This window comes from Vulpes lagopus, chromosome 11 (genome assembly GCF_018345385.1).
Source record: "Vulpes lagopus strain Blue_001 chromosome 11, ASM1834538v1, whole genome shotgun sequence".
Classification (NCBI taxonomy): Eukaryota; Metazoa; Chordata; class Mammalia; order Carnivora; family Canidae; genus Vulpes; species Vulpes lagopus.
The window spans coordinates 11,442,839-11,455,608 of NC_054834.1; the positions used below are offsets into that span (position 1 = coordinate 11,442,839).

General features: G+C 43.3%; 1 gene segment (V, D, J or C); it reads left to right on the forward strand.

Moving 5' to 3' along the window:
- The first annotated feature begins 5,457 nt into the window (after positions 1-5,457).
- On the forward strand, positions 5,458-6,093 carry LOC121501687. The segment is given in 2 exon segments: positions 5,458-5,593; positions 5,690-6,093. Coding segments are annotated over 2 exon segments (447 nt in total).
- Positions 6,094-12,770: the final 6,677 nt, after the last annotated feature.

Consider the following 12,770-nt stretch of genomic DNA (forward strand, 5'->3'; position numbering starts at 1 on the left):
AAATCTCTACAGTTTTCACAGGTACAGAGGACACCAAACATAACACAACCCTCTCATTTGAGGCTGGGGACAAAGGAAATCAGCAAGGAGAAGCCATTTACCTAAAATTACCAAGCACTCTGAGTCCACAGGTGACAAAACAGGTTTCCTACATTGTGTTTCCTCCTGGGCTCTTCCAGACGCCACTTCCCTGGGCTCCACCCTGTGGACTGTCCCTGTAGGACCTGCCTGCAGCGCCCAGCAGGGGGGGTCAGAAGACAGAGGAAGGAGCAAGCCAACTACTGCAGCTTTTAACCCAGAATCTCAGTACTGAAGACAGGACCACAATTCGCATTCAAAGCAACAGCCCAGTGAGGACAAAATTAATCCCTGAATCACAAACATCCACGCGGGTTACGTAGGGCACAGGCCTCAGAGCCTGACAGACTGGAGGTTCTCCGTGTGTCTTTCCTAGCTGGGCAATCTCAGGTGGGTGACTCCACCTCCCTAAGCCTCTGTCTCATCTGCAGAATGGGGTGAATGACACCTGCTTGAGGCTTGCAGGGAGGGAATTGGTAGGTACAGCGTGTGACACTCAATGCATTTGTTATTATTTAATGGGTCAATGATTACTGTTACGACTTTTGAAAAAAATTAGCCTCACAAAAGGAAGCAACTGCTAATTCACAAAGGCTAGAAGAGTCTCTCTATGTTCTGAGTCCAGCACCTGAATGCTGGCTACCTGAATTCAGGTAATGAGTTACCTGAGTCCAGCACCTGAATGCTGGCTACCTGAATTCAGGTAATGAGTTACCTGAATGACGGCTCCTCAAGAACAGCTTCTGCTCCTTGTTCCTGGCATGTGAGAGAGATTCCTGAGTTCAGCAACCTGTCTGAAAATTTCCTCACTGCCCTCATTATCTTTAGGTGTTAAAAGAAATTCTCTCCCCCCACTCACACACACAATTTCATAGTTTATGAAAGCATAATATTTTACACTTTACACTTTACAGCATAATATTTTACAATTTTACATTTTACACTTTTACATTTTACATTCTCACTTTTACATTTTACACTTTACAGCATAATATTTTACACTTGTTTTCCCATGAAATCTGGCAACCCTATGTGAGGCTGCCTTTTTCCTTGAGGAGCAAAAGATATTATCTAGCAAATTAATTTTCTACGACCACATACACTTACACACACTCAGACACATTTCCACGTATCTTTGGAGGAGAATCAAATGTGGAGAATCAAATGTGGACCAACACAACTGATCCTAATTTCTTCTAATAAAACCCATTTAAAAATGATCAGATTTGTTACACTATATTAAAAAGTCCAATGTGAGGCATGTTTAGCCTGTCATCCTCTGTTCCTAGAGAATACTAATGTGTATCACAGAATTTTCTTATTTTCAAGGATTCCAAATAAGTTTCTGTTCGAAGAAGAGCATGGCCCCATACCTGACATGTGGTCTGCATGTAGTGACTGAATTTGAAATACCACATCCATTCAATGAGAGGTGCCCGCAGTAGAGAGGATGGAGTGGGGGTTCTAATCCTACTGCAGCAGCTCATGGTTTCATCTTTAAGTGTCTAAGTTTCTGTGGTTCCATAGGATATGGAATATGAATATATTGCCTACAAACTGATTTTAAAATAGGGTTACCAGCTATTGCACTACTGGGTACTTACCCCAAAGATACTGATGTAGTGACACATCAGGACACCTGCACGCCAATGTTCATAGCAGCAATGTCCACAGTAGCCAAGCGGTGGAAGGAGCCACCATGTCCTTTGACAATGGATGGATAAAGAAGATGTGGTCTATATATACAATGGAATATTACACAGCCATCAGAAAAGACCATTTGCTTCAACGTGGATGGACCTGGAGGGTATTATGCTGAGTGAAATAAGTCAATAGGAGAAGGACAATTATCATATGGTCTCACTCATATGTGGAATATAAGAAATAGTGAAAGAGGTTATAAGGGAAAGGAGGGAAACTGAGTGGGGAAAAATTAGAGCGGGAGACAATCCATGAGAGACTCATAACTAAGGAAAAAAAACAAAGGGTTGCAGAAGGGGAGGTGGGTGGGCAGATGGGGTAACTACGTGATGGGCACTGAGGAGGGTACTTGATGGATTGAGCACTAGGTGTTATATTATATGCTAGCAAACTGAATTTAAGTTCAAAAAATGGGGTTACTAATCTAACAAATGAGAAATATTTTTTTTTAAATTTTTATTTATTTATGATAGTCACAGAGAGAGAGAGAGAGGCAGAGACACAGGCAGAGGGAGAAGCAGGCTCCATGCACCGGGAGCCCGACGTGGGATTCGATCCCGGGGCTCCAGGATCGCGCCCTGGGCCAAAGGCAGGCGCCAAACCGCTGCGCCACCCAGGGATCCCCCCAAATGAGAAATATTTTTAAGAAAAAGTATGTATTCAAACACAAAGTGTTACAAACATGTAAATTGAGGATGAAAGAAATAATATTTTACCTACAATCCTCTCATCAAATTATACAAATGACTTTCCCATTTCGGGTTTTCTGGGCTTGTCTAGTTCTCTAAGCATTGACATCACATGTACATCCAATTTATTCCTTGTGACCTAGTGAAGAAGTCAAACTGGATTAGATCTCAGACTCTCCCATGGTCAGAAGGGAGCTGTCCTAGGTCAGGGAGAGCAGGCCAGCATCTCAGAGTTTAAATGAAAAGGTTGAAGCTTCATCACCTGGCTCTTTGCACCAGATCAGCCTGAGTCCACACCTGCTCTGACCCACCTGCCTCTCCCCTGGGGCTGAGGTCAGGGGCCATCAGAACAGTTGTATTCATGGCAGGAGGATGATCTAGGAGGACAGGAAGTACTGCTCCCTCAAGAGCCACCTGATTTCTCTCTTCCTGGGGACCAGGGGGTCTTGCGCAGATACCCCCCAAACATCTTATGAGGCTACTATTGTGTCGCATTCGAATGGTTTTTCCTAAAACTTTCTTTTTAAAGATTTTATTTGTTTATTCATGAGAGAGACAGAGAGAGAGGCAGAGATATAGGCAGAGGGAGAAGCAGGCTCCCTGTGAGGAGCCTGATCCAAGAACTGATCCCAGGATATTGGGCTCACAACCGACACAGAGAGAGAGAGAGACAGAGAGAGAGAGAGAGAGAGAGAGAGAGGGCAGAGACACAGGCAGAGGGAGAAGCAGGCCCCATACAAGGAGCACAACGTGGGACTTGATCCCAGGTCTCCAGGATCAGGCCCTGGGCTGAAGGCGGCGCTAAACTGCTGAGCCACCTGGGCTGCCCTAAATGCTGCCCTTGACCAGAAACACAGTCTATCCCAGCTAATCAGGTCCAAACACCAAATATGTGTAATGATTCCCCTGTTGTACATAAGACCAGATACACAACAGCCAATAAATTTAAGCTAATACTATCTCCATACAGCTGCCTGACCTGCCAGCCTTGTGAGGAAATCCCTGACCTCCCAGCTCATCCTACTTGTTCCCTCTGGGCTGCTTCTAATGTTCATAATACTACCAGTTGCCTTGCATCCCTGGAGCAGAGTGCTCCATTGCACTTGTGGCCTTGAATTGCCCATTCCGTGGATTGTTTCCTTTGGATAAAGCACACCACACTCTACAGACTAAATTGTTTCACTATCTTGTTTGACACACCTAGGAGAGTTTTTGGGTGGAGGTATGGGACAGACTTCAATACACACTAAGGTGTTCATGGCCAACAGGTGTTGAGCCTTTAATGTCATCAGTGTTTAGAAACAAATGGTAACAGCAATGAGAGAAACAGCATATTGAGTGCTGACAATAAGAAATATAATTTATTTCCTTAAAAGAAGACAAATGTGGTGAATTTTCTTCCTGAAAATAAGATAAACTAATTGGTGAAAATCTAGAAAAGGAAGAAAGTAGGAACAAAAGAGTTCACTATATTTCTCATCACCCACATTGCTCACCTTTGATACTGAGATTCTTTCTACATGTCCTATTGCTGTGCAGATTTAACCCCCATTGTCACTCTGTTTCCTACTTAACATTTTAATCCAGCTGCCCTAGATATCTGCTGAGGGCCTGAATGATGAGCCTGGAATATTCTTTTAGCAGAGTTTTCTAGTCACCACCTCACCTGCTCAGCAAAACCTCAAAGCCTGCATTTGGGAACACATGAGCTTTCAATCTTGGTTATAGCTCAGCATATCCGCCTTTCAATTTTTACCAAGAGGAGGAGCTCAGGAGCTGGGTTTGGTATTGAGCACTGAAGGGCCCAAGCCTCCCTGGCCTAGCCAAGTCCCTTCTGGGCCACCCCCACTACCATCTCCTTCCAGGCTGACAGGTTATCATTAACATAACTAATTGCCAAAACTACACCAAGGAGTCCCTCCTATACTTGGAATAAGAGAAATGGAACCTTCATTTCAGATGGAAGACAATGCTACCTTAACTTCTCAAAGCTTCATTTCAGATGCAGTCCTCAGCTGACCCTTCCTGAGGCCCTGCCTTATCGTACATATCTGAAGACCTGACCCTGGAACTGCAGCACCTGGTCCTACCCAAAGCCTGCACTACACCTTGGCCCAATGCAGTTTTCTTCCTTTGGCCGCACACCCACCCCCCTCCCACACACACACAAACATCCCTGATTTTACAAATTATAATATTCCCTATAACTCTACACTATGAGGACTCCTGAAATCATCTCCTGCAACCAATCCAGAACCCCACCACTTCTTGAGCATTTTCTATGCATCTGGGACAAACTACATGCTTTGCTCTCCTTCCCTGTTCACACTGCATGCAACCTAATGAGGTCTGTTTTGACAAAGGAGGAAAAGGAGTAGAAACAGCTTGCCCAAGACTACACAGCTATCATGTTATGTTAGGACATTTAAATCATCCAATGAGATCTCTGGAGAAATACTCCAATGCTAGCTCAAGGAACCTGCTGCCTTTTCAGCAGAGAGCTCTGCACTTGTGCCTGCCTCCCAAGCAAGCTGCACACACATTCCCCTTGTTAGTAACAAGTGGCCATTTGAGGCTTGAGTGTCATCTCCAGCCAGACCTGGGAACATCCTCACCCAATACCCTGTAGACATGCAGTCTTGGAAAGGTTTACTTAAATGATCAACCAGGCTTTCTCCATTTCTAAAGTGAGGGAAGTAGCATTCATCCCAAGGGTGAATTCATCCCAAGGGATCATTCCTGGATTTGATCAAACAATGAGCAGCAATCAATTAGTGTGGTGCTCAGATGTAGTGGATGTCCAATCAAGGATTGCTGTTCTCACAGGTGCTGCCATGCATCAACGTTGCTCAGTGTTTCTCAGCACCCTGCGCACTATGTTCCCACCCCCATTGTGGTCAGATCTGTCCCTGCCCTCTGGCACCTCTTTACGACCTCTCTCTCACCAGTACTTTCAGGTGCCTCGTGGAAGCAGAGGCTCAGAACTTAACTGGCTCTCTGTCACGCACCAAGGTAGCTCCTGCCAACAGATACAGCCACGAGATCTCTCTGGGCTTCTTTCCACCAGGCAGGAAGCTGAACCATGCTGGGTCCTCTTGCTGTCCTGTGTGCCCTCCTGTTTCCCGGTAAGTCCTGACTCCCTCCACAGTGCGGGGGATGGAGGACCCCCTGAAGTTCCTGACCATCCCTGTCTCACTGCTGTCTCACTATTCCTCTCTCAGGTGGCGGAGCAGGACTCAAGCTTGAGCAGACTCCTGTGGTCGTGGGGCGCTTGGGCACCTCGGCCACCCTACCGTGCACAGTGGATAGCTCGGTCTACTACATCCACTGGTACTTCCAGAGGGAGGGTATTGCCCCTAAGAGACTCCTTTACATAAACACATACAGCTCATCTGTGCAGAGGGATGCATCTGTGAACATGGACAAAGTCAATGCCAAGATGGGCAAGAACAGATACAGCTGTAACCTGTTGGTGCAGAAGCTGGAGAAGAGCGACGAAGGCGTGTACTACTGTGCTGCCTGGGAAGAACACAGCCACTCCTGCTGCCCTGGCCTCTGCACAAATAGGTCTCTATCTCCCAGGGCGATTCATGCCTGGCAACTTCCTCTGGCTCTAGGTGTCTGAGGTTGTCCTGGGGACAGTCCTCAGCACCCTGTCTTCTGGTGGGTGTCTCCTCCTTGGGGTCACTCTACATAACCCTGGAAGCTAAGCAGCCCCTGATGCTCAGGTTGGCTCAGACCCAGGGAGCTGTCCAGCCTGGAGGGACTTTTCTAAAGATTGTCAGGTAGTGTTTCTGAGGCATTTGGAGCAGAATCTGTGCTACTCAATGTAGTAGCCACTAGCCACTTGGCACAAGTGGGTGTTGAACACTTGAAATGTAGATAGTGCACTAGTCCAAGCTGAGATGGCTGCTTGTGTAACATACACTTCCTATTCTGGAGCCTAAAAAAATGAAATATCTTCTTAGTAATTTCTATATTGATTAGATGTCAAAATACTATTTTGGATATCTCACAGTAAATAAAAGCAATCCTAGAATCTTATTTGATTCTTTAGCTTTTTAAAATGCAGCAGTATGAAAATATTTGTGTCTCCAATTGTGATTCTTATTTATTTCTACTTAACAGAGCTGTGACAGACTGGGGATTAAAGAATCTGACCACTTCCATGAAGAATGTGGTAATAAAACATGGTGCAAATCATTTCAAGAGTGAAGGACACTCTGGAGATTTACCACAAAATGTTTGAAAGCTGAGACTGGGAGTCACCTCCTGATTCCAGTTTCTATGTTGCTGCCCCGCCCCCTGCTAGTTACTTACAGTGGAGAGTCAGGGAGCAGAGGCTCAGGAAGCTGAGGGCCTACTTCTCAGCACCTCGTGCACTGGCATGTCTGGGGCTTAGCTCCTGTGGAGGGACATGATCCTCATGCAGGTAGATCCATCAGCCCTAAAGGAGACCAGGAATCCTCCACCTTCTGCTTATGCTTAAATGCTACCGTATATGGGATTTGGAGATCAGATTCCCTAGACCTCTGTTCCCTCCTCTATAAAATGAAGTACTTTAGCTTACAGAAATGTGGCTGATTTTTGTGTTAAACAAAAATTTTACCAATAAGATATCACTATATTTACTAACTTCTTATAAAGGTAGTTAAATTTTTGCCAAAAAAAAGAAAGAAAGAAAGAAAGCAAAAGAAAAGAAGAGGTATATCACTGATTCTCTAGCTCCAAAGAGGAAAATTCCTATGGCTGTTGTGGGGAAGAAGAAAAAGGTCTCTGAGGAGGTCTAAGCTGAAATGAATGTATTTTCAATTGAAAATTCAAATTACATGTAAAACGTAATTGCATTGGTGAAAATGATTACTGGAAGGAAAGTCTACATCATCTGAAGGAAACTGGTCCCTCAGATTCACTAACTCCTCATCTATCTCTCTGAACTTCTGCTTTTTTTGGTGAGAGATTTATATTTAAGACAGGCATGACTGTGAAAGATCCCAACCAACAACCCAACACTCTACTGAAGGCCTGGGTCAAGGCCAAGCCCTCTAGTATGTATAGGAAGAGATGAGGGTGGATGGGCAGAAATTTACCTTTGTTCTGTTCTGGGGATGTTCTTTCATTTATCTTCCCCATTTCCTATATAACTGACCCCTTTCCTTCTAAGTGCCTGACTTCATAGGGCAGTGAATCTGAGACGTGACTATTACACTTTATTTAGAGAGAAAGTAGCCAAATATGAAGACACTGTCATGAGAAGTCATCTAAAATCAATGCAAATCTTAGTTTTTAACATGGCTCCATAGTACCTTTGAGTTACATCCTGAGAGGACAGTGGCCTAGTGCATGGAGCAAACAACCCCTAAGTGGAGGGTGAAACAAATCAGTATTTGGAGTCACTTCCTCCCACTGCCTTTCTCCTCATGGATAAGGTGAACCTCACCAAAGACCCCCAGGGCACACACAGCCCTCCTGTCCTAAGGAAATGTCTGCTAATTAAATGATTGTTTAAATGGCTGATGCATAAAAACACTAAAAACATATTCTATTTTTTAAAAGATTTTAATTAGTTATTAATGAGAGACACAGGGAGAAGAGCAGAGACATAGAGGGAGAAGCAGGCTTCCTGTGGGGAGCCTGATGTCAGGCTGGATCTCAGGACCCCAGGATCATAACCTGCACCAAAAGTAGATGCTTAACCCCTAACCCACCAAGATGCCCCTAAAGGCATCATCCCAGAATGCACAGCAATGATTCCAGTGGCAGACCTACTAATGTGTATTGAAGTGAGATTTATATTTTTACTATTAGAGAAGGGTTCACATTACCTCATGGGTAGGGGATTTTGTACAGATGGATACTTGAAATAGTCTGATGGTTTGGGCTCCACTCATTTATTTCACTCCTGAGGTGGGTGAAACACAGTGATTTTGAGTAACAGATGCAGCATTATATTATGAAAATAATGCGGAGCAAGACTAAGAACTTATTTAAAAATCATTGTTTTCATAGTTATATTATCCATTACCAACTGATCACACACATGCTAGTACTGTGGAAAAAGTCATGCCTGTTACCTCAGAGTCACCTTCTAAAAATCACAAATCTAAACATTTCTTGGCAAACCTGGAAATCCATGTTGACTGTTTGTTTGTGTTGGGAGCTCTTTATGTTCCATGCCCAGAATGGGTACAGGGTCGCAGTTTTGTATAGAGGAAAGGCCACAACTGGGCGAGGTCACTTCTAAACATTGGGATCAGAGACCTTTTACTATGTCACTTCCATACCCTTATTGTCTCATAGAAAACCTGTATGGCTTTTGAATTATATTTTAAAATTTATTTCTAAAAGAATCCACATGTCTTAATATTAAAGTTCTTTTTTTAAATAATAAATTTATTTTTTATTGGTGTTCAATTTGCCAACATACAGAATAACACCCAGTGCTCACCCCGTCAAGTGCCCCCCTCAGTGCCCGCCACCCAGTCACCCCCAACCCCGCCCTCCTCCCCTTCCACCACTCCTAGTTCGTTTCCCAGAGTTAGGAGTCTTCCATGTTCTGTCTCCCTTTCTGATATTTCCTACCCATTTCTTCTCCCTTCCCCTCTATTCCCTTTCACTATTATTTATATTCCCCAAATGAATGAGACCATATAATGTTAAAGTTCTTGATTATTAATGAGCACCTAGATACAATATATGAAATCTGATGTTTAGAAATGTGTGTAATAATCTCTCTCTTGACCACTACTTCTCCCCTCTTCACAATCTTAGCTTCATTTACAAAACAAAAATCTAGTTTTCTCTGCTGATTCTCACGGATTCCATCAGCCAAGTTAGAGACAAAGTTCATGCTTGGAGAGCTGAGAGGACCTTCTTGAGCTGCTTATGTCTTTCCCCTGTATAGGATAAGTGTCAGGTACTACAAATAGTCCTCTTGTTAACATTACTGTAAATTCTTTACAGGGTTCTTTACATCTCCTTCGTCTAGATGCAGGAATGAGATCATATCAAGCAGAATTGCATGTAAACACTGTTATGTTCAACATACAACAAACATACAACAAAGTTGTTTCACTTCCAATTTCTGAAAACATGATCTGCTCAGTGAAGGTTGCTAGATGTTCAGCCTCAAATATTCATCTGGAAACTGAGAAGATAGACTTTTAAGCAGGACCTCGCATTTTTCCCTGCCTTTGGAGACACGGATTTCTCCTCCAGGGAAAGAACAAGCATGGATATGGAGGGACACAAAGACTGGATTCTGGGAAAACTTCTGTTTCCTCCTCAGGATCAATGCTCCACTTTTCTTCCCATTGCTCTTTGCCCCAGGAACCTCACTCCTGTGGATTACAGTAATGGGAATCTCTGCTCTGATTTCCAATGGAAAGTTAGCCAATGGAAATTGAAGTTCAAGGAACCATCATCATGTCACCTACCGAAGCATTTCTTCATGGACACTAGATTTCCAAGCCTATGGGTCCAGGGCCCTGAAATAAAGAAACAAACTTCTCCAGTGGATAGAGTGGTATAAAGGGCCTCTCTCACTTGCACTTCTGCGTTCCTGAGCATAAGCTTCTGGGTATGGGGAAGATGGCACTATAGGTTGGCCCTGGGAGGAGGTAGGCCCCCTTCAGGGAAAGAACCCTACATTCAGGCTGCTCCTACTTCCCAGTTTCTTGCTGATGCTTCCATTGGCTGCTTCCAAACAGCAACCAGAGAATAAAAACCATCTGTGCGCTCCAAGAGGGTCCACCTCCTAATGCCCAGGGAAAAGTAAGAAAGGTAGACTCTCCATCTAGAGGAGCAAAAGTATACAATTAAGCAGTCAAATAAATGGATTGCATTTTCCCCCAAAGTAGTAAAGCAAGTTGAAGAGTTGGGAGATTTATTATTTTTTTTCATTGGAGTTCAATTTGCAAACATATAGCATATCACCCAGTGCTCATCCCGTCAAGTGCCCCCCTGAGTTGGGAGATTTTGTCTAGTTCCTTTCACTTCACTTTCCACAAAGCCACCAAGTTCCCATACCTAACAGAACAGAATGTGCCCTGTTCCTTCAGTAACAAAACAGGAATCTGGACACGTGTTGAGTCATTATCATTAACTTTGTGCTTTTCTAGTTGATACACTTAGCATAAAAAAGACATGCAGATTATTTCCAATGCTTTTGTTTTTCGGTTAAGTCAGGGATTCTGAGGTATTTGTTGAGTTATTTCTATGTCACCAAAGTAGAATAAAATAATGAGATCTCTGTGGAGATAAATGATGATAGTGCTTTATGAACCAGTATTATGATGAATCCAATTCTGTGTTCTTGATGTTCTTTAATGTAATACACAAGGGTACATTGTTGACATTCCAACTCTTTTTTCTAAGATTTATTTATCTATTTATTCGTGATAGAGAGAGAGAGAGAGAGAGAGAGAGAGGCAGAGACACAGGAGGAGGGAGAAGCAGGCTCCATGCCAGGAGCCTGACGTGGGACTCGATCCCGGGACTCCAGGATCCTGCCCTGGGCCAAAAGCAGGTGCTAAACCACTGAGCCACCCAGGAATTCCCGACATTCCAACTCTTTTTTTTTTTTTTAATTAATTTTTATTGGTGTTCAATTTACCAACATACAGAAAAACACCCAGTGCTCATCCCGTCAAGTGTCCACCTCAGTGCCCGTCACCCATTCCCCTCCAACACCCACCCTCCTCCCCTTCCACCACCCCTAGTTCGTTTCCCCGAGTTAGGAGTCTTTATGTTCTGTCTCCCTTCCTGATATTTCCCAACATTTCTTTTCCCTTCCTTTATATTCCCTTTCACTATTATTCATATTCCCCAAATGAATGAGAACATACACTGTTTTTCCTTCTCCGATTGACTTATACTTGGTGACTTCAAACTAGCTCTTTCTACCCTGGATAGGTCTTCTAAGCACAACATCTCCAAAGAAACGAGAGCTTTAAATGATACACCGACATTCCAACTCTTAATAAAGGAGACCACAGAAATGCCTGCAACTTTTATAAGGTCAATTAAAATCCAGCCTGTCACATTTGTTAGAATTGATCTATCTTTTCAGTCCTTCCTTCATAGAGACAGTTGCTGTTCATGGTGAGCTGCTCATGGGGATTTTTATCTTCATCTTTGTCCTTTTTCTCTAATTATCTTCAAGTAAGACCTTATCCACTTGTCCTGCTTAGCAGACCTGTGACATTCCTTCAGTCCCTCATCACTCCTCTGTACCTCACTCTCCTGATCTAGTAAGTGAAAATTTAAAGCCACTGTATCATGTGATTGCTGTGAAGATGGAAAAGGTAATCAACGTTTAGGGGGAAAAAAAGTCTATCAATAACAAAGTACTCATTAATATTAGGTCATTTTTTGGAGGGGGAAGGGAAGGGGAGAGGCATATGCAGAAAGAGAATCTTAATCAGGATCCACCTCCGCACAAGCCTGATGTGGGGCTCAATAACATGACCCTGAGATCATAATCTGAGCAGAAATCAAGAGTCAGATGCTTAACTAGCTGAGGTACCCAGGCACCCCAATTATTTGCTCTTCTGAAACTTAATATTTATAGAATATGTAGTATTTTAAACTATTATACTGAGAAAGTATGTTTATAAAGCAGCTTATGACAAGTAGAGACCATTCTCATTTCCACAGAAATCAAGACTAAACGACTAAACCACTTCTTCACTACAGGACATTACAAGGAAAAAGGCACTGTTCCCCACAACGGAGACAGAACAGATAGTGAGCATTAAGTGACACAAATCCTTACCATGTGCTCAAACACAAGTGCAGGACCTGATTTCAAAGAATAAGTAAACTGCCAATAAATTATTCATTGACTTTTCAGCATAAAACAGTGAAAAGTCCATTTCTAACCATAGAATCTGCAGTGGGCATCTGTGGGAATACAGATCTCTCCTTGCAACTTTCCTGTATGAGCTATTCACCTTAAGGATAAATTCCCCAACGAACATCAACATATTCATTAACTCTGTCCCCTATTTGAAGGCCCCACAGTCTAGTGTTCAACTTTGAGATCTCCTCAGAGGAAAGAAGGATTTGCAGACCAGGTACATACAAGAGATGGAATTCCATGGGATCCTTCAGCCCTTCTCCCACCTCAACTGGGCTCATGTTCTTTATGGTCATTTTAACCTACACTGTTCATGACCTTGGCTGTTTCTCTGTGGGGAGACCCTTGCTTTCTTGAGCCTGATCAGAACCTTCCTAGTCCTTTATATTTTTTTTTATGGAGGAAAATTGGAGGCCAGAATCTGAGTGGAACACCTGAATGAG